The sequence below is a fragment of the Dendrobium catenatum genome, unplaced genomic scaffold (assembly GCF_001605985.2).
Source record: "Dendrobium catenatum unplaced genomic scaffold, ASM160598v2 original_scaffold_6507, whole genome shotgun sequence".
Classification (NCBI taxonomy): Eukaryota; Viridiplantae; Streptophyta; class Magnoliopsida; order Asparagales; family Orchidaceae; genus Dendrobium; species Dendrobium catenatum.
The window spans coordinates 104,921-128,284 of NW_021324968.1; the positions used below are offsets into that span (position 1 = coordinate 104,921).

Here is a 23,364-nt window from a genome sequence, read left to right on the forward strand (position 1 = left end):
ATCTGAACCGCCATGCATGGCACTCAACATGCTCTTTCCCTCTACATGGAACTACTAACTCCTTAACTCTTGTCATAAGCTTGGAAAACACCTCGCTCTCGATGAAAGATTCAGTAATTTCCTTTCCCCTGACAAGCAGGGAAGGACAACTTCACTCTTCAGGTGTCAACGATCTTTTTGTGACCAACATTCTAGAGCTCGTTCCCACATCAACATCTTTTTGCTTCTTCAAGCATACCTCTCAAAACACTTTAAAACTAACCAAAGATGATTTTGCCTTTGACCTCATTACTACCAGTATAGCCTTCTTTGGAGATCCAAGGTCAATGGGAAAATTGCAACTTGTGACCTCTCTTGCAATGACACACATCATCAAAAAAAAAAAAAAAAAAACTTTATCTCATCAAGACAAGCGAGTCACTTATCATATAAATTCTTTTCAGCATTCTTATAGGCGGCATGGTGTTGAACGATTAATGGTTCATTCTTCACTTGGGCCAGTACCACCTTTTATTTAGAAGACAATTTTGAAAGAATCAGTATCTTCTTTCTCAACTCAATCAAAGCAATCAACACCCTCCATTCAGGCACACCCGCCGACAATGAACTTTCATCCATGCTCGTACTTTATTCACTAAGCCAACAATCTTACTGAATGCATATGAAAAATGGACAAATCATGCATTAGATGTCTTCTCCATGAACACATATCTAAACAAATTTAGCAACCAAAACAAGTTGTGATCTAGTAGGTAAGAAGCAAATGATATGATTACCGCCACATAATTTGTTTGCATCTGAGCATGAACCATTATGTAGTAATCCAAAATCTCAACATAAAGAGGAAATCATAGCCCTAATGCCATTTGATCTATAAGAATGACCAATTTCCCTCCAACACAGAGTTGATGCACCCTTCATCATTCACTAACCTCATATAATAGTCAGCATTAGAAAAGCAGATAGCTTGGAAGATGTACTTGACATATTCCTCTGTAAAGCGAATCTTGGGTAAATTCTTCTCACGAAGGAATCTACTTGCACACTTACACAAGCCAAACATATAAGTAGAAGAATTTAAGAATAGAAAAAAAAGAGGAAAAGCAAGGACCCTATCCTTAGGGCCTTACCTCTTCTATTTATAATCTTAACTTGACACAGGGAGCTCAAAGCATCTCAAATCAAATTCAATACGAAAGATATCACCATTCCATCTCATCATTACAAGATCTAAGGATCCATATCACACTCGCTCTAAATCGCCATAGTAATAATTATCGAAATTCATAGTGCACTTGCCGTCTAGTCTTATTTGACAAAGCTTCAAATAATTATTGAAATTCATAGTTCACAATTCCATCTCATCACTAGGTTGAAAGGAAGACATATAATGACCCGCATGCCCCCTTTCATGATGAAATCATAAACAAAGCACCTAAGTAAATCCAATGGCCATGCTATTCTGGCATCACTGAAGTTTTGTTTGGGATAGCTTTCTTACTGCTTTGTTTTTCATACCATAATTACAATTTCTATTTGGCCACGCTATTTCGCTGTTTTTTAAAAAACTTTTAGCTAGAAAAATACTTTTTACAACAAAATTATTTTCTCTACATAACCTTCATAAAACAGTAAAAAGATTGTCTCAAATGAAAGCCTGAGTCTCGATTGTAAAGTTCTCATTGAAGGACTTGGTCCCACCTCATGAAGTTCTCCAAGGTATTCATCATGCCACTTTAAGCTCATTCAGGCACTCGAACCAAAGCAAACCATGCTTTGATTTAATTTTTTTAGGCATTTAAAAAGAAGATTATGATTTGCTACATAGAAATTTCTATGATTAAAAAAAAAGACCATTAATCACAGCAAACAATATTCTCAAGATAGGAGAACTTCTATGAACTATGCAACCAGAAAATGAAAAAAAAATAAAAAAAATAAAAGAAAAACTTGCAACATTCAGCAGATGACCTACAAATCTGGTTTAGAAGGTTCAGCATTGAAACTCCTTTGCGAATTAAATTTCGTTTGGGAGGGCTTTTTTTCTGCTTCTTAAAGTCATCCTAAACGAAGCCTTAGACAAAAACAGATTTTCTAACATGAAGTTGCCACAGAGAAATGCTGCTTGGTCATCATAAACGATGAGGGAAAGAACTTTCTCAAGGAAGATTGCCCGAAGGCTAATAATAATTTTGAATTCCATATTTCAAATCAATATTGATCTATAATCTGACAGTTCATAATTGGAAAAAAAGAGAAGTAGAAAAAATTTCAGGCAAATGTTCAATACAAGAAAGAAAGCTTCAGGTAGTAAGAAGATTATGAAACTTTAGCAAGAATAAATGACACAATTCATCGATTATTGCAGGTTTCTCATCTTTATTTATAAAGTTGATCAATATTGATAAATTGGCATCACCTGATCTTCTACTCCAAGCTCAAAAGTCCAACTTCTTGATAGTACTTAACTGAATCATCGATGGTCTCCTTTAGTGTCCTGCACTTCCATCCAATCTTCTTCAATTTTTCTGAACTCAAATCATTTGCTTCGTTCTTATCAGGGATACTGCCAAATACCACATAAGACCATCTCCAACTGAAAATCACATTTTTCACTCCAAAATGCCGTGAAACTAAAAAATGCCCTGATTCTTCTCCAACCGAACTCCATTTTGCCCCTTTTTGCGAAGGTAACGGTCTAAATCTTCTTTCGCGCGTTTCTTCAGCAAGTTCGGTACATACAGAAAAATAGTGAAGATGAACAGTGCAACGCCAATATTGGCGTCCCACTGTTCACCCGCAACCAAATAGCAGAAATTTTACCGTTCGGTTGGAGCTCGCGAGCAACGCCGTTCAAGATTTTGGAGTTCGGTTGGAGATGCCCTCAGCAAAATGTGCAGAGTAGGAAACATGGAAGTAGTTTTTATATCAAGATGGTGGGAGCCTTACTTGTTAGGGTACTTGAAACTAGGATACATGTTCTTCAACATATCAATCAAGTCAGTATTTTGCGTCTGGTTTAGTGAGCATATATAACGTCCAGAAGCAGTAGGCGTCTCATAAACTAGAAGAAGTGCATCAGCAACATCTCTAACATCCACAAAGGCCCCGCTACGATAAGTCTCTATTAACTCAGAGGATCCTACAAAAGTTGATAATGCAGTTTTATATAGTTAATGAAGAAAAAACATTACCCATAACATATTCTAAAATATGTTTAAGGCTTTATTTGGGACGGCTTTTTTATTGTTTTTTAAAGCAGCTTTTTAGTATAAAAATTTAAATTTTTGTACTAAAAAGTTATTTTAAGAAGCAGGAAAAAAGCCGTCCCAAACGAAGCCTAAGTCTATTGGTTTGAAGGATTATTATTGTTCACGATACAACAAAATCAAAGATTCATGATTATTGACAGAGTATAGAATATGACCTTTCAAAAGATTAATGAGCAATGAGCTGCTATAATTCACGTTTGATTGCAGTAACGGCCCAAAAACCATACTTAGGCAGAGAGTAACAACATCTAGTCCATTCTCCTGTGCAAGTTTAAAGGCCTCCCTCTCAGCCATTGTCTTGGAAAGGCAATACCATTTCTGACAACACCATTAACAGGAATCAATACAGTAAAAATTTCAGATGACTTGCGTAAATGTGAGAACAATTTCTTTTCTGTTATTGTCCTATGTAACAGCTACAACTGCATATGTGCTGTAGGTTCAAATAAATGAGTGTAAGATACAACATTACATTACCAAGTTAGAAACACAGCATAGCTAGGCCTACATATTGAGTATCTTTATTCGTTGGCTTTAGAGACAGGGCCTAGCAACTCAGATCAGCTTTATATTTGCAAGGCATAAGTTCATTGAGTACTGGAACATTCACGATAATAGATAGAGACTTTACGATCTTGACATTGAATGAAAAATTTGTGCACACCAATGGATAAATTTAAAGTAGCTCATAGGAGACATAAGTAGAAACAATGGACATCGGAGTTGATGTCCATAGTGGGTGTTAGCGTTAATGTTGACGGTGGGCGTTGGCCCTGGTGGTGATGGTGGATGTCAGACTGGGTGGTGATGACGAACATTGGCCTTATTGGAAATTATGGGTGTCAGGTGCTTGGCAAAGCTCTGGATTCATTGCTCTAGAATCCTTCTTGTAGCATCATCTTAGATTCTTAGCCTCTCTAAATGTGTGGAAGTAAGATCTATTTATAAATTTTTGCAGAGTGACATTTTAATCATTTTGACAAAAAATCAAAGGACTATTAGAATGTGTGGGTTGATCCCTCTTGTTCATAAAATGTTAATTGTGCAATTGAGTGTCTTAATGACATCAAAATTGAGCAATATTGGGCATGTTATATTTGTTTCATTGACATGCATGCTTTAGCTATAAATTTGCTAAAAAATAGAGTTCAAATGGTCATATATTTGATTCTGAAATATTTTAATTTAAGTACTTACATCAAGATCCATTCTTGATCAGAAGAATTTCTTGATGGAATATCAACTTTAATTCCTAAACCATAGAGGGCCAAATTATTTTATTCAAGATAGCAAAAGTAACTTCAACAAATGAACTTCAAGTCACACCTTAGTGTGATGACCTATGTCGGATTTATGTTCATCTTTGTACATTCTCCCTTAATATATATAAGGTATATAAGCCTTGGTTCTCTTGCCCATTGTGATAAAGCCATGTACTTCACAAGTTAAGGGAGAAGAGTCTAAAGATCTACATAAATTATCCCTTTATGAAAATCTGAATCTACCCTTAGCCTAAACCAAATCTTAACCACCCAAGTGTTAAACTTTAAGTCAAGTAGAACCTTCACATATGTGTAGGTAGTAAGTTTTTCATTCTTATGTTAACTTTTAACATTAACTACCTTAGACATAGGAAAACTGAGATTTTTGTGGTGGGCAATAGGCTCTCTTAGTGTGTCACTCGCTGACACTACCTCGAGTCTTAGAAAATCGAGGACTAACCAACCATGCCACCTGATAATCATTTCAACCTTGGTTAGGTGTAGGATAGATGAAGGGCCATTTGCCAATCAATTTATTACAACTCTAGCATATGTTAGGGCCCATGCATTTGAACTCTTTATAACCTAATAATTAGAACTGTAACTCTAAAATTAAGTGTCAATTAATCCACTCTAAATAACTAATCACTTAAAGAGAAATTTAAGGGATAATAATGTAAAACCCAAAAATGACGATCGTAGGTCATCGCACTCTTTTCGATGCGTTGCGATGAAACTTAAGTGAAAAATCAAAGTTAAAGGAATTTAACAAAAATAATTTTATAAAATCCTACACAAAATTCTGATCGTTTTGATGTATAGAACCTATAGTTAATTATGTTTATTTATGGGGTTAAAATTTTAGAAGCCTAAAAATACCAAAACTACCCTTAGTTAATATTAAAGCGAATGATTTTTTAAGTGGGGGTATAATGGTCATTTAACAAATTCCTTTTTCCCTTATATGATAAAACCGAAACCCTCCCCTCTCATTTCACGCAAGCAGCCCAAATCGAGAGAGAAGGGCAGACGGGACATACGGCGGGTTTGGCAGGGAAGGCTTCTCCGGGGACGTTTTTCTGGCGAAAAAATTAGGGGAAATTAAAGAGGAGATCAAGAGAAGAAGAAGGTATGTCTTAGAATTTTGTTCTCTTCTAGATCTCAAGTTATTTGGAAAAGAACTTTCTAGGTTTTTTTCAAAATCTAATTTTCTTCCAAAATTTTTTTAAGGAATCAATAGAGAATGATTAGGGGAGCATTTTAACAGTAGAAATGAAGATTTTGGGGAAAATTTTGTAATTCAGAAGGTTAGGATTTTTTCAAAAATTTTAATTCCTTAAAAATGTTTTTACAAAAATTATTCCTAACGATATTAGGAATGTTTTTAAAACATGAATTTGGATTTTTAATTAAAATTTTATTTTTCATAATTTCCATAATTAAGTTAATCCAAAAATTAATAATATAATTATAAATATATGTTTAGGAATAAGTTTAGAGTAATAAATTGATAAAATTTATGATTTTCTGAAAATTTAGATTTAATTAAATCCAAAAATTAATATTAATTTAATTAAAATTCATTAAGTGTCATAGAGAATAGTTAAGGGGAAATGACTAGTTTAGACTTAGGAATAAGATTAAACTTTAAGGAATTAAATTTATGACACATCTCTTCTGTAAACATTTTAAGTTATGATCGTTAAGGTGAAAGAGCTGTGTCGAAGCGACATACCGTGCTTAAGGGAGATAGGTACTTATATTTAAATCAAATTCATGTCTCTGAATTTGTTAAATTTTCTTTTATGTTAAGTAAACCATGTTCAACTTATAAATGTTCTATTTCATGCAACTTCTATATGTTTGAGTTTTATTTATATTAGTACGTAAGAAAGATTTTATATTTGTTTTTTTTTGTCTCTTAATTGAATTCTAGATAAACATAAAAAAAAAATTATGCATGAAACGAATTGAATGAACATATATGAAATTCAAAATAACTTAAGTCCTATAAGATCTATTATAATTGCATGTGCATGTTGATCCGGAAGTGCCAAAATGGCAATGGTAAAGGGGCTTACAAAAGCCAAATGATAATGGGGTTATTCGAAGCCAAATGACAAAAGAAATGGCCAAAAGACTATGTACCTGATCAGTAAAAAAATGAGTACTTCCGGGACGGGTGTAAAATTTATGATTAAGTATGTTATGTATACAAATGAAAGGTTAAGAAGAAAAGAAAAGTTGATGAAAGAAAAAGTTTATGAAAAATGAAAATCTTTAAGGAAATAATTAAAGGAATTTTTGTATGAAAAGGTTATCCAGTTTATGTATATCAAAGTATTCTGAATAAAAAAAAAGATTTCATGATAGATGTTTTGTTTTTATTTAAGTCATGAATTTGAGATAAATATATGTTATCTACTGAGTGTTGGCTCATCCTACTTTTGAAAATATTTTTCCGGAGAATCAAATAAGAAGTAATGGCTACAAGACGGCAGTATACCTACCATCATACAGGACCTCAAGAAGAAGGAAGGTTTCTATGTTTTATGTTTTATGTTGAGTCTTTGATCTGTCTCTGTGTAGTTTATGGGAGCTTATGTAACTGTTGAAGGTTTAAATTTTTAGTAATTGTGTAAGAAGATAGAGTTTGGAACACTTTTATTTGATGTTATTAGTGACTCTTTCATATAATTGGATGATGTTTATGTTCTGACATTAAATCTTTAATGAAATTGTTTATGTTTTATATATGTTTTTCGTTCGACCAACTGTTCCCGCCCCGTTATATCGGGCAAGCGGGCCAGGTTGTGACAAATAAATTGAACAATATGAGCCCGATCTTACAACTTTAACCTTCACCTAATTTGAGATAGTTATGCAACACTAACTTTTCATGCACTTAGGTGTTGGATATGATAGGGAATTTATATAATTTTCTTTTTCTAAATAAAATTTAGTTAAGAAAGTCTTGTAGGTGTGAAACCCTAAAATTGTTTTTATAAGAATTTTTGAGCTAGAATAGTCAATATTTATTTCTGGAGTCATAATAAGTTCAAATCACAAACCGTTTGTGTCATAATATTTATATTATTGTGTTTTAGCTTCCCTAATTTTTTTTCATAATTTTTTTACACTATCAAAATTTCTTAAGAAATTGGCACCTGTCAATACAAGTGAGGTTTAGGGGATCGTCAGGTGTCCGTTTTGCAAATCGATTTCAGCAAAAATTTTTAAATGAAATTTACAAATTTATGAATATTTTTCTATAATTTTTGAAATCTTAAAAAGAATTTATATGAATTTTCTATTGAAAATTAATGATAATAATATTATTTAATAATAAAGAAATAAAAAATATCTAAAAGCATTAAGTATTATAAATGTCATCATTTCCCTAATTGACTCATGGTTAACAGAGAAAACAAAAAACGAACTAAAAGAATTAGGGAGGAGAGAGAAGAAAAAAGTCAAATTTTGGGCGACTTAGAGCCATTTTCGTCCGTCTGCTCAATTGAGAAATTGTTCATCTTGAGATAAGGCATATTATGTCCATCTCAATTTTAAAAATGTGCAAGTTTTAACAAATATTTTGATTTATATTTTATATCCATTAGCAAAAAATAGGGATAACTTTGCACCGGTAACACTTTCACCGTTTAATTTTTTATATGTTATAGAAATTATGATTATGTACATTTTGAATATTTTCTAGAAATTTTATACTAGGGGGTTTTAAATTTGTGGGATTTTTAATGAATAAAAAATTATCTGGATGTTGAAAAATAGTGATGTAGTACAATAAAAGTCTTAAAACATCATTTTACACAATTCCTGTTAATTTTATAATTTTTTAAAAATGTACATTTTCGCCTAGTTGAATTTTCTATTGTCTACCATTTTACAATACAGTGAAATTTTGATACATGCTCAATTCCTTTTTAATTGTTATAATGTGATGATATATGTACATATGTGATTAAATTATATTTGTTGGGAGCCACAAGGGGTTAGAATCCTTTGAGATTTTGTCTGTGTCAGGAAATTATGGGAAACTATAAAGGGTTAGAATCCTTTGAGATTTTGTTTAAGATAGGAATATATGTTATGTTATAGTCCTATAAATACAATTAAAAAGGGAGTTATAAGGGGCCAGAATCCTTTGAGATTCTGTTTGGATCTGGGACGTGATATGAACTGCTTTGTGATATGAATTTCAATTTATTATTTATTGCATATTGTTAATTAAATTAGAGAATATCTATTATGCATTTATTACATTTTCCAATTTAGTGATTATCAATTTAGTGATTTATTTAAACTGTATTTAATTACTTTTAAATATTCAACAAAATATTTGATAAAAGAATATTTAAAAATTTAGATTGGTTTGTATGATTTGCTGAGCAGTTCTAGCTCACTGTGGTTTTGTTTCTAATTTTCAGGATCTTGGAAGAGAAAAGAGGTTGTGGATTAGCTAGCAGTTTAGGATTAGATATGAGCTTATAGGTATTTTGCTATTTTGATTTTTGTACAGTCATTGCTAGTTAAATTTTTAGTTATGTAGTTTTTGCCTGTAGTCATGCACTATAGTGTAGATATTTATTTTAATGAAATGAAAAAAATTTTGTAGATTAATTTAATTTTAGTATTTGGATGTTTTAGTAGCTCTACAGGCAGTAGTTTATTTCAATGAATATTGGCAGAAAAATCTGAAATAATTCCAAAATTAGATTTTGAAATTTGCTTATCACAGCTCAATGCGATAGGACATGTCTTGGTCGAGTTGTGTTGTGACAAGCTTTTGTGGTATAAGAGTAATAGTTTTGGAATTGGATCGTAAAACATAGCTATAAGAATTGATCTGTTAGTTTATTGGGGTAGTTTCAAGTCTATCTGAGTGTTCATTATTTTTGTGATCAACTATATATTTTGTGTGATCATGGATCTATCCAGATATGATAGATGGAAAGTGCTAGTCAGGTAGCTCCTGTATATAATACTGCTTCGATAGTTGGTTCATATATAGTTTCAAAGTTTGCTACTTTAATAGCCTAGATGATGGGTGAAGCACAAAGCAGACTTTCTATTGTTAGATCTGAATAGGAAGATAGATATCTACATATATTTTTGAGATTGAAGCCTCTGAGATTTGAGGGTACTATTGAGCCCAGAGCAGTAGAGGATTAGAAAAGATATTTGACGGCAGTGTCCTATTGAGAAGAAGGTATCATTAACAGTCTTTCTATTAGATGGAGAGACAGAACAATGGTGGATGGGCCAACAGGAGGAAAAATTTCAAGGGAGATTAATCTCTCTGATTACATGGGAGGAGTTCTCTAATGTGTTTAGAGCTTGATTTGTACCACCTTCTACACGACAGCAAATGCAAGAGACCTTTCTAAAGCTGATTTAAGAGAGCAGGACAGTTATGCAGTACGAGTCAGAGTTCAGTTCTTTGGCTAGATATACTCCACAATTGGTTAGCACTCATGATGAGAAGTGCTACAAATTTCTGAGATAGCCTCTTGTACCATTTCATAATTCCAATTTCTCTGAGCTTGTGGAGAGAGCTCTTCTGATAAAGAACGACTTGATGGCTACTTAACAACAGTTGACTGCTAATAGGAAGAGGTTCTGTGGTGAGACTTTTGGTAGTAGCTTTTCAGGGAAGAAAAGTAGATCATGTCAGACATCTAAGGAGTGTCTTAAAGACTTTAAGGCAGCACTAGCTGTATGCAAAATTCTCCAAATATGAATTCTGGCTGAGGAGTATTTCTTTTATGGGACATGTGGTTAGTGGTGATGTTATCTTTGTTAATCTATAGAAAGTTCAGGCATCAACTAATTAGCCGAGGCCTACTATTATATTTGAGATACGCAATTTCTTGGGTATGGTTGGATATTATAAGAAGTTTGTGAAGGGGTTTTCTCAGATTTCAGCACCTCTAATGAGACTGACTTAGAAGTCAGTAGCTTTTGTCTAAACACCAAAGTGCGAGGCTAGTTTTCAAAGATTGAAGGATTATTTGACTTATGTTCCAATTTTGGCTCTTCCCTTTGGTACAAAAGGATTTAAAGTATTCAATGACGCTTCACTAAAAGGTTTGGGATGTGCTTTGATACAACATGGTTGAGTAATTACTTATGCTTCAAGACAATTGAAGCCACATGAATCTGTCGCATTATCTAGAGTTGGTTGATATTGTATTTGCAAGAATTATCATCATTATTTGTATAATGTAAGGTGTGAGATTTTCACGGATCATCAGAGTCTAAAGTACATATTTACTCAGAAAGATCTAAATTTGAGACAAAAGAGGTGGCTTGAGTTGATTAAACACTATGATATGACTATTCAGTATCAGCCTAGTAAGACTAATGTGGTGGCAGATGCTTTGAGTAGGAAGACTTCTGGATTATCATATTTGCAACTCACTTCTGATGAGTATTTAATACAAGATATGAAGAGATTACAGTTGGCGGTGATTTCTTATACTGATTTGGATTCTAATATAGTGACTCAGATGATCATTCAACCTTCTTTAGAAGAAAATATTAATGAAGCTAAAAAATTAGATAAATAATATTCGAAGTTGATTGATCAAATTAGATCTGGTAAGAAATATGAACTATGAGCTCATGATTATGGTGTCATTTTCTATAAGGATAGACTTTGGGTTCTTATTTTTGGATATCTGAGGTAGGAGATTCTATATGAGACTTATTATTCAGGCTCTATTATTCATCGAGGAAGTAACAAGATAAATGGAGATATGAAGGGTATGTTTTGGTGGCCTGGATTGAAGAGGGACATAGCGGAGTTTGTGTGTAAGTGCGAGGCATGTCAACTAGTGAAGGAAGAGCATCAACGACTAGGAGGTCTTCTACAGTCGTTATCTATTCCAGAGTGAAAATGGGAAGAGGTAACAACGAATTTTGCTATGCGTTTTCCTAGATCGAGGCAGGGGAATGATGCTATTTGGGTTGTTGTTGATCAACTGATAAAATCTGCCCATTTTATTTCGATTCGATAGATAGATCCGGTGGACAGGTTAGCACAGATCAACATTAAAGATATTATCAGGTTGCATAGTATGTTAAAGTTGATTATATCTAATCAGGATGGCAGGTTTACCTACAAATTATGTAGAGATATTTATAAAGGACTAGGTACAAAGTTGCACTTCAATATGACTTTTCATCTGCAGACAGACAGACAGTCTGAAAGGACTATTCAGGTACTGAAGGTTTATATGAGATTATGTGTTTTGAATTTTGGGGACAGTTGAGAGGATCATATCCCATTAAAAGAGTTTGCATATAACAATAGTTATCAATCCAGCATAAGCATGGCTTCTTATAAAGCTCTGTATAAAAAGAAATGTAGGACTTGTTTAACTTTGATGGAGGTGGGAGATAGACATGTGATAGGTTCAACCTTTGGATGATAACACTACAAAGATCAATTTGATAAGAAAAATGTTGAAATCTGCATAGGATAGACATAAGAAGTATTACAATCAGAAGCACAAGTTGGTTAAATTTCAAATTGACGACCTGGTTTATGATAAAGTCAGACCTATGAAAGGTGTCAGTAGATTTGGAAGAATTAGCAAGCTTAATTAAAGGAATATTGGACCTTTTGAGATCATTTTGTGAATTGATAGTTCTGCTTACATGTTATTGTTACATGATCATATGTATGTTATACACAATGTGTTTAATGTAACTTCTTTGAGAAAGTGACTGTCTGACTCTGGGAGGAGATTATCTATTAAGGATATTGAGGTTTGTTCGAATCTACAATATAGGGAAAAACATGAAAGAATTTTGGCATATGATGTGAGAAAATTGAGAAGCAAACAGATTCCTATGGTTAAAGTACGATAAAAGCATAAAATTTCTAGAGAGGCTACTTGGGAGATGGAATTTGATATGAGGCAGTTATATCCATGTTTATTCTGTCTCATTCTACTTTACGGAATGTCGAGACGATATTTTTTAAGGGTGTAAATTGTGAAACCCCAAAATTTTTTTTATAAGAATTTTTGACCTAGGATAGTCAATATTTATTTCTAGAGTCAAATAAGTCTAAATCATAAATCTTCTTCATCAGAATATTTATAATGTTGTTCTTAGCTTCCCTAATTTTTCCATAATTTTTGGCACTGTCGAAATTTCTTAAGAAATCGGCACCTGTCAGTACAAATGGGGTTTTGGGGATCGTCAACTGTCCGTTTGCAAAAAGATTTCACAAAAATTCTCTAAATGAAATTTACTAATTTATAAATATTTTTTTTATAATTTTTGGAATCTCTAAAAAATTTCTATGAATTTTTTATTAAAAATTAATTATAAAAATATTATTATATATTATTTAATAATAATAAAATAAAAAATATCTAAAAGAATTAAGTATTATAAATGTCATCATTTCCCTAATGGACTCATGGTTAAAAGAAAAAAACAAAAAATGAACTAAAGGAACTAAGGAGGGGAGAGAGAGAGGGGAAAAAATCTGATTTTGGGTGACGTAAAGCCGTTTTCATACGTCGGCTCAGTTGGTAGAAACTTATTAATCTCGAGATAAGGCATATTATGCCCATCTCAATTTTCAAAAATGTGCAAGTTTTAGCAAATATTTCGATTAAAATTTTGTATCAGTTAGCAAAAAATAAGGATAACTTTGCACCTGTAAAACTTTAAAATCGTAACTTTTATTTGTTATAGAGATTATGATTATGCACATTTTGAATATTTTTTAAAAATTTTACACATGAAATTTTTGAATTTGAGAGATTTTTAGTGAATAGAAAATTATTTGGATGTTGAAAAATAGTGTTGTAGTACAATAAAAGTCTTAAAACATTATTTTACACAATCCTTGATAATTTAGTAATTTTCTGAAAAAGTGTTTTTTTTTCTAGTTAGATTTTCTGTTGTCTACCATTATACAATATTATAAAATTTTGATACATGCTCAATTAATATTTAATTATTATAATATGATGATATATGTATATATGTGATTAAATTATATTGGTTGGGAGTCATTAAAATTTAGAATCTTTTGAGAAGATTCTGTTTGGGTCAGGAAATTGTTGGGAGCTAGAAAGGCAAGAATTTTTTAGATTCTATCTGAGATAGGGATATGTGATATGTTTTGTTGCTATAAGCACAAATAAAAAGGGAGTCGTAAGAGGTCAGAATCCTTTGAAAATCTTTCTAGGTTTGGGACATATGATATAAACTGCTCTGTGATATGAATTTCAATTTATTTATTTATTTTGTACTTATTTAAATCAGAGAATATCTGTTATGAATTTATTACATTTTCCAATTTAGTGATTCTCAGTTTAGTGATTTATTTAAATAGCATTTAACTGTTTTTAAATATTTAGCAAAATATTTGATAAAAGAATATTTTAAAATTTAGATTGATTTGTATGGCTTGCTGAGCTGTTGTAGCTCACTGTGGTTTTGCTTCTGCTTTTTAAGATATGGGAAGAAAAAAGAGGTTAGGGACTAGTTAGCAGTTCAAGATCATATATGAGGTTATATGTATTTTGCTATTTTAATTTTTGTATAGTTATAGCTAGTTAAATTTTCAATTCTGTAACTCTTGCATGTAGCCATGTATTATAGTGTATATATTTATTTTGATGAAATGAAAAACATTTTATGAATGAATTTAATTTCAATATTTAGATGTTTTAGTAGCTCTGTTGTCTGTAGTTTATTTCAATGAATATTGACAAAAAAATTTAAAATACTTCCAAAACTAGATCTTGGGATTTGTCTGTCACAGCTCAATGTGATAGGACCTGTCCAAGTCGGATTAGGTTGTGATAGCAGCTCTGTGTGTATTTCAGAAGGCAAGAGGCCAAACAGTTGTAGATCAATTAAGGACCCACACACCATTTCATTTTTATATAGATTTAGACCGAGTTGTAGTTATGGTAAAGCTCAACTATTTTTTTTTTTTAATTTTCTACGGTGTATTGCAGAATCCAGTTGTATTTATGGCCTCTTATTATTATTCATTTGTTTATGATTAATATGTTTACTATGATTGCGCACTAGAATTACATGCTTTCTCCTAGGTTTCTACAAAGATAAAATTATCTGAGAAAGAAAAAAATGAACATAAGACTTAAAATCAACCCACTTGTTCAAAACTAATACATGACCCCCTATTGGGTCACCCTTTAAATGTAATTAATATTTTAAACCCAGCTCACTTCATAGTGACTACTGACTAGTTCTGATTAACTTTATTCTCAATATATAGCTTGAGTCAATCATATAGATTTTTCTTTATCATATAGAGGGATAGTTCATTTTTGCATAACATAGTACCATCCATGGTGAGGCTTGAGCCCTACTTCCCTTCTATGCCTCACACCATTCTTGTATTTGCAAATGATTAGATTACATGAATTTGAGACGTTAGGAGGAGTTTAGCTGGTACCCTTTTCTGAGCAAGGTGGTAAATCCAAGTCGGGGCTGCTTAGATCTTTGGTGGGGTTTAGGTTATAATTCCCCTTGTTGTCTTGCATTAGTTAGGTCGGGGGCGTTAAGGATAACAAATGTCCGAACACATCTTCTTATAAGAAAACAATAGTATTTTTCTTAGCCATTATCCTTAAAATCACACATTAATTATTTCCTTTGTTTTCTCATGAATTGGTGGGATAAAGAAGAAGAATTCATAGAGATTTGTTATAATCTTGGTTAACTTTTGAAATCTTTAAGTCTCTCTTGGGATCCTCTGAACTTCCTTCTTGGGATTTGGACCTAGGATTGCTAATAGTTATGCTAAAAAGAGTTTTCATTGCAGTTGTAGGCAATCCCCCCATCTCTCTCTCTCTAAAATTCTCAACCAACATACCTTCTGAGTAGCTAAAGCTTCTTAAGGAATAGGCGGCTTCCAAAAAAGAATGTGAGAAGAATAATATAGTGAGTTAATCTTGCCCATGAGATCTTACATGAATTTCCTTTTTGCTTCGAGGATGGGCATGCCTGGGATTCATGATGGGCTGATGAGTATTTATTTATTTTGTACGCCATGTTATTTGGCTTCCTAGATGGTGGATCAAATCATCTCTCATCCCTTATGAATGCAATGCATGATCGCATTTCTGCTCCTTTTTAAATTTAATTAATTTCATGCTCCTAATCCTAATACATTTATTAACTTTGCTCCTTTTAAAAATTTCGCCTTACATATATTTATGCAACGTTTATCTTATGTTGTCTTTATCTCTTGCCCTTATTTTATGGCCTATTGTTCTTGATCTTGTGTATTCTTGAATTAAAGTGTTTTGGTATCTGTATTGCAACAAATTAGGGCACCAAAGCATGATTTTCAAATCTATTATCATAAAGCTAAAGTTTGAGAAATTTAATGGTCAAAGAATTTTGGCCATTAAAGAATACGATGCATGGTGTTCCTGTCAAGGAAGATTTTTGGAGCCGCTCATGGGGTATTCAAAGATGTCGAAAATGTTGGGTAAAGATCAAAATGAAGAGTTAGATGAAAATGTAATTATGGTAATCAGACTATTTTTATGGCATGAGGTCTTGATGAAGGTCTTAGAGTGAACTATGAAATGTTTATGGCTCTAGTTAGCATCATTGTTTATAACAAAAAATCTTTCTAATAAACTCTTTCAAAAGAAATGATTGCATTTTCTTTGATACAAGAAGATATGCCAATCAAGTCACATCTAAAGATGTGGAGTTATTGTCTATTGCTCATGATGACTTGTAGATTTTCATACTATAGTTTGGGGTTTTATAGTTAATTAGGATCAAAAGTTATGTTGGATGTTGAATCTGTGTCAATTCCCACCCTAGTTCCGACAACAATCACTCAAACTGCCTTCCTCCTGCACAACAACTTATTTTCTATTTTCTTGTTACCCTTGATTATTTGTATTACTTACTATTATTAACTAATATTATTGGTTAATATTAAAAATTATTATTGTTATTAATATTATTCTTATTATTATCTTTTAAAAAAAAGTGAAAGAGAAAAAGAAAAAAAAAAGAGAAGTTTAAAAAAAGAGAAAAAAAAGGGAAAAGAAAAAAAAGAAGAAGAATTTTGTGTGAGGGGAGCTTGGTGCGATGCTTGCGACGAGGTGGGTAGGCCTCTAAGCACTCTCGTAGCATGACAAGGACAAAATTAAGTACCCATGCGTACCTCAGTACCGGCGAGAAAGAAAAATTGCACCTTTTTTAAACAGGTACCTTGAAAATTCCTAAGCGCTCTTATAGCGTGGTAGGATTGAAAACTACAGCAGTGATGTCATCCGACACCCATTCTACATGCTCTTGTACATGGTAGGGAAGGCCCATCTCCCTAAACTTCCCCCCTAAAAGGGAGTGACGCTGAGAGGCTGTCAAAATTTAAAGTGAAAATGTATAGGGGGCTTGACTTGAACTCAAATGAACTACAATGAATTTGAATTTGAATGTGCAAAAGGGAAACAGACATTAAGTAAAAAATGCACAATCATATTAAAGAAACATGAACACTAAATTAACTTTTGATAAACATTAAAATGAATAGGCATGAAGCCGTAATGGATAAATAACTTTTAAGTACAACTCACTTGCAAGTAAAGATCAAAATAAAAAATGTGGTGATACATGCAAAAGCAATGACACAAAACTCAAATGGGGTATTGAAGAATTATCATGCTGGCTAAAGTACAAGCATCAATGAATAAAATCATTATGTAAACTACAAACTGCTGTTAAAGGTAGTAAGGGGCTTGTGATTTCCAGTCAGCAAGCAATGAAATTGAAGAGAATGAATGATCTGATTGCAAGCAAATGTACAAAGTCCCCAACAAATAAATTGCCTACAAATGATGATAGTTGATGTGTAATATTCAAGTCAGTCATGTAAGCAAATATAGTAACCCCCTCTTGCGAGCACCAATAATCAACATACAATGGGTGTACTAGTTTCCCTACACTCAACAACCAACTAACTCACAAGTGAAGGTATTAATCCATTTTCAACCAACAATGGTGGATAACCTGTGAATGCAACCGTTCCCCCTTAAATCAATGTCAAAGGGCATTGCAGATTCATGCGAAAGTCTCCTATGAATAGAAAACCAGCAAGCAAATGAATACAATAACCTGCAAGTCAATGTGCATAGAGAAATTATGTAATGGATGAAACTCACCTGGTAGTCAACACTAATACGCGGATAGATACATCAACTCATTTGCAAACAACAAAGCTCCTTACAAACACACATGGTGCAACATATGATAAATGCAAGTATCTGCGGGCAATGATGAAAGATATTTTGTATGCAAAATAATATACAAACAAGTGGTAACCAACAACATATAGTGATTGCTACAACATTCATACAATCAACGATGATTCAGTGTCAAGAAAATGCAGCAATACCTTGCAAGTTGAGGCAATCAATATGTAACAAATACAAGTACCTACAAGTCGCTATAGGAGACTATAGGGTATACAACATGAGCAAATGCAAAAGACCTTCACCAAATATAGACACCTACGATTCGTTGTAGGAGACTCATTACGTATATGGCATGTTATCACTAGTAAATACAGAAGAAGAGTTGTGATGAATGCAATCATCTACAAGAAATAATGGGAGACTCGCTAGCGCATGACAGTCTATCTGCACATAGAAGCAAATGACTCACAGGGCAGCGTCATGCCACCAGATCCACAACATTCATACAAGCGAATAGAAGGCATCTACAACTCTTAAAATGAAACCCTCCGCACTCGTTAACATGAGTTAATTGTGTAGCATGCTATAATTAAATCATGCGAAAATAACCTCATGCATCAAAATACACATCGGCATGTTGCATTAGTATGCAAAATGCATCATACGTGCAAACACGAAGATATGTTACACTGCATACATATAACTCCCATATAAATACATCTTGCAAAGCGCATACTCAAGTATATACATACATGGGCCCTGACGAACATATAATGGGTACACACGTGAGTATGCTGTGCGGGTAAAAAAAAGGACCTAAATTCAAGTTCGATCCTCCTATGTGAATAAATAGGAGTTAACACAGCTCGAATTATCGAATAAATATACCATCGCAACATTAACTAGGATATTTGTTTCATACATTCATATTTTGCTTTCAAAGCCCATTATAAGAAAAATTCATTAATAAAGACATAAAGAAAACAATGAACCCGATCCTCAGTCGACAAGTTAACAGAGTCAACAAGGTTCAACAAATAAAATTAAAATGCCCATAAAAAAGTTGATGTTTGCCGTGCTGATAGAAAATATCAACCGGAGGGGACCCCAAACATACAAAATGCCTCCCAAACTCTTGAATGCACATAACATTCAAAATTCCAAAAATATCAAAAATATAAAATATTTAAAATTGAAATAAAACACTAAACACCTAAAGCAAAATGCACATCCACCCCTGCAATATTTTGTCGAGGCGGACAAATTTGAAAATTACTTCAGCTATCAAAAAGTTTATGACTTGTCGAGAATATCAATATGATTCATTCTCAAATCACCTCCTGCTAGTAAGGATGTGGCACATGTCCTATAACCGGCGATTTCACTGCCAAATGATACCATAGATAAACGGTTATGATAGGGACCCTCTGAATCGAGAAGTTTTGCCACCAAATGGTACTACTAAATTATCATCTTAGTCAAAGCCTGCATGTTCCCCAATGGCTTCAAATCCTTGAGATACAATATGATATAATCGATAAAGCACAAAGCCCTCTGTTAACTAAGGTGGATTCAAATTTGTCTCCTTAGACAAATATTCACCCCAGGTCTAGAAGGTATCCTTGGACAAAGCAACCCATGGCTGGCGATAAGGATTCTTCTATTAGGTTGGGTCGACTACCTTCTATGACTAAGTACACTAGGAATCATGATGGTCCGGGATGACGAAACCAAGGGATCCTAATTGGGTCTTTCATCACTCCCACCACCATCTTCTTTAAGTATAAGATGGTGAATTTCTAATTTTAGAATATTAAGTTTTCATATAACAAATCATGCTGCTATTATATGCCAGATAATCTGTATCTATTTTACGCTAGCCTTAATCGCAAATTCTCTCTCTACTTGGAGGGGTAATTAACTATAGGGGCTTGCATCTATAGGAAACTTGTACTCATATCATCAAGTCCTCGCAAAATAAGGGTGAAATCTCTGGGTAGTGTTTTATTTAAAACCCAATTTTCCTTTTAAAAATTTGCCTCAGAACTAATTAACCGTTAAAACTCTCCTCGATGATCCAAAAAAGAAAGAAAGGGGTCCGCAAAGAGGCCGAGACACAAATTTTTGGAGCCCACATTTAGCTTGGATGGCATAGAGGCCATGGTCGGTTAGTGATGGATGGTGGAGATAATGAGAGTAATGATAGTAGTTTTTTTTTAGTAGCTTTTGGGATATTTTGATTATTTGGTTTAGTGTCGCTATCTTGTGTTAGGTTAGAGAGATAAAACATTAGTTTAATGCTATGAAAGACATCATATTCATTAGCTAATTTGGGCAATAAACTAAATTTACACACTTCTAGAATTATTTGTTCTATAACATTATATTATACAATCCAATGCATCATGAATTGAGCTTCTTTTTTTTTATGAAAATGCTTGTAATCTTCATATGATTAACCTTATGAAATGCTCTCAATGTCCCATGTTGAAATGAACAACATTGTACTTTGGCTTATATTATTTTTTTGGATTGAGCAACAAAGAATGATTAGTCAATATTAAAATATCTATAAGTCAATGTTCAAGGCCTTAATTAAGGGGCATCTTTGATCATCTCCAACCTTTTTCTGTCATCTTCTCAGACATATAAAGCTCTCCCATACCTGAAGAGGTTATAAATACATTATAATCATTCTAAATCTCTCTATATTCTCCTGAAAAAATATCTTACTTTTCTCTTTGTCCAAGTTGATTCTCCTCAAAAGTCAAAGGAGACCCTCTTCCTGGGCAGAGGTTATTCGGTTGGGAAATTTGGTGGTGATCATTAATGGTTATATAAAAGCATTTAATTTCTCAGTATGTGCATGTTATGGCTAAATTTTTCTTTGGTGTAATCATTTTCTCAAAAAAGTAGCAATTATACAACAATTTATTGGCATTGCCTTCATCATTTCCCCTAGTTAAACTTTGAATTCTTATTTCATAATTGCTTGAGTATTTCAGGTCTATGGCCTCATATCTCCTCAATGTTCAATGCATCCCTTACAAACTCATTGGAGAAGGTGGGATGCTTCTCCAAAGACCCGACGATAATCAGCATTGGTCCAATTTTGGCTTTTTTGCTTGTTACTAGATCAAAGTCTCCATCATCCTCAAATAAACTAAGATTTGTGATCTATCAAATAGGACGAAATCATAGAGCTAAATGAACTATGATCATATCAAATTGTTATTTTGGATGAGATTAAAAAAAACAACTTGTTACAAAAGTATGATGTTGAAATATAACTATTATTGTTATTTTGAAAATATCAAATTAATTTCAACCAATGATATCACTTATACTTAAAAAAACACCCCTAATACGAAAATATAGGAAATAAATTACCTCACTTGCCCTGCAAAAATCCTCGTCTGACCAGCATCTCTCATCCATTATAGTACCATGGGGCCAATCTGGATTAATCGCGATAGCAGCATTAGAAGAAACAACAACAACCTTTTTTATATTTGTCTTGGAGCATGCTTTGAATATATTTCTAGTGCCCAGAAGAGCTGGTCTTATTAGTTCTACCTGAAAACAGAGAGCTGCTGCCTATAAATAGGTGGAACGAATAGAATCGACAAAACTTAAATCAAATGATTACAACCTCTGGATTGGAAATTCCACTTAAAATAACAGGACTAGCAACATGGAAGACTCCTTCACACCCAAAAATGGCTGCCTCAATGGCATTGTAGTCAAGCAAGTCTGCCTTAAACAGTTGTAGATTCTCTGTGGCATTATCCAATTTCCTCAAATGGGCATTCTTTTCACTGCCTGTGACAAGTCAAAGTTCAATGATTATACCATTTTATCAAAACAATACACAATGTTTGATATGAAAGATAGAGAGGTTTAATGATTCATTTTCTATTAATTGATGGTATCCTATAGTTAGTGCCTTAAACTTGTTTTATATCTAAATTTATAATATTATAAAGTTATAAAATATAACAGATTTAATAAATGGCACCATAGATTTAAATTTTTAAATAAAAAGTTTATATTTTTAACCAACTATTTACTTAAATATTACTGGCTGACTAACTACATATATATAGAGAGAGAGAGAGAGAGAGAGAGAGAGAGAGAGAGAGAGAGAGAGAGAGATTCATACACACGTAGGTGGGTGGGTTACAAATACTTTGAAAACAAGTGTTTATTTAAGTTGTTTAATTCACTCCTCTTCAGTAAGTTGAAGAATTTTCAATGAAGGGTAGATGGATCATTATTAAAAAAAAAATGTACATGGATAATTCTAAATTATTCCTGGTGTTTAGCATTATAACTATGGGTGTGATTTTGAAGTCATGATATTGGTAAGATAGTTTTAATATAACTTACTCCTTGAATTAGGGCTTTGTTTGGGACAGCTTTTTTATCGCTTCTTAAAATAGAGTATTAGTATTTGTACTAAAACTTTATTTTAAGAAGCAATAAAAAAGTCGTCCCAAACGAAGCCTGAGACCGATTGCACTTTGTTATGTTAAGAAAACAAGTTAAAACACTATCATTTGATGATTGACTTTTGAACTTCCCCCTTCTCATTATTTTTCCCTTGGGGGTGAGACCGAAAACTTTAATTCATCTTTCTTGAGGAATAACTCACCATCCACCACTAACATGCATGAAAAAAAATTGAAAGAGATGACCTCCTCTACTATTAAATGGCCAAATATGGGAACTTCTCCTTCTCTTATATCTTGGGACCCTACCCCTGCCCTCCCAACCATCCCACTTCTTCTTCAATTTCACCTGCACTTAGCTTCTTTGTAGATGGGCCAAAGCTCTCCTTACAATTACAGCTTGAAATGCGGCCAGAGAGTTCCTGATTATAAAAACTTATTTTGAGACATATAACGGAATCCTTATCCTGCTTTACCGAAGATAGATGCAACAAAGGTGATTTTACCCCTTTTTCCTATGAGCCACCTGAAGGAATCGAATGAGATATGACAATTTAGTATTACTTAGATACAAACATCTTCAATGTAAGAGTTCTATTCCGACTTTGGTGCTATTTGACTAATTTTATGAAATCTATTTGATAAATCATGCTTTGGTTTGCGGTGGATTTTCCCAGGTTTGATTTTTCCGAGAAGAACCGTTGTAGATCTCCGTTTCTTGGTGCTTCCACAGTGTACAATCCACCATCTCCTAAGGCGCCAGAAATAAAATAGCAAATAACCCCTTAAAATGGGAAAGAAAGAATGATTTTTCATAGCAGAGAAGAAACTAAATATAAAAAGCCAAGGTAGCAAGGTGGTACTTGGATCTCTGACGGTGCCGTGAACCTTATATCCCTTGGAGAGTAGAAGCTTCACAAGCCAGGAAGCAATAAAACCTCCTGCTCCAGTAACACAAACCCTCCTCAACTCACTCGTATGCTCCTCCATTCTCTCTTGCTGCTATCTCATATGGATTCAGATTCTCCACTTTGAGTTTCCCCACCATTGTTAAGGAATCAGCCCCATCCATGTTTCTATTAGATTCGGATGAACAGTCGTTCCCGTTCCAACCGCAGTCACTGTTTTTGGATTG

The 23,364-nt window shown here is 33.2% G+C and overlaps 1 protein-coding gene across 1 annotated transcript; it reads right to left on the reverse strand.

The window, feature by feature from the left end:
* Positions 1-2,187: 2,187 nt before the first annotated feature.
* On the reverse strand, positions 2,188-23,364 carry LOC110113664 (tetraketide alpha-pyrone reductase 1-like). The gene is made up of 6 exons (XM_020846331.2): positions 23,093-23,364; positions 21,431-21,600; positions 21,169-21,354; positions 3,428-3,590; positions 2,950-3,142; positions 2,188-2,566 (listed from the first exon to the last, which is right to left on the reverse strand). Exons 1-6 carry the CDS (start codon positions 23,217-23,219, stop codon positions 2,428-2,430), a joined length of 978 nt encoding a protein of 325 aa, XP_020701990.1. The 5' UTR covers positions 23,220-23,364; the 3' UTR covers positions 2,188-2,427.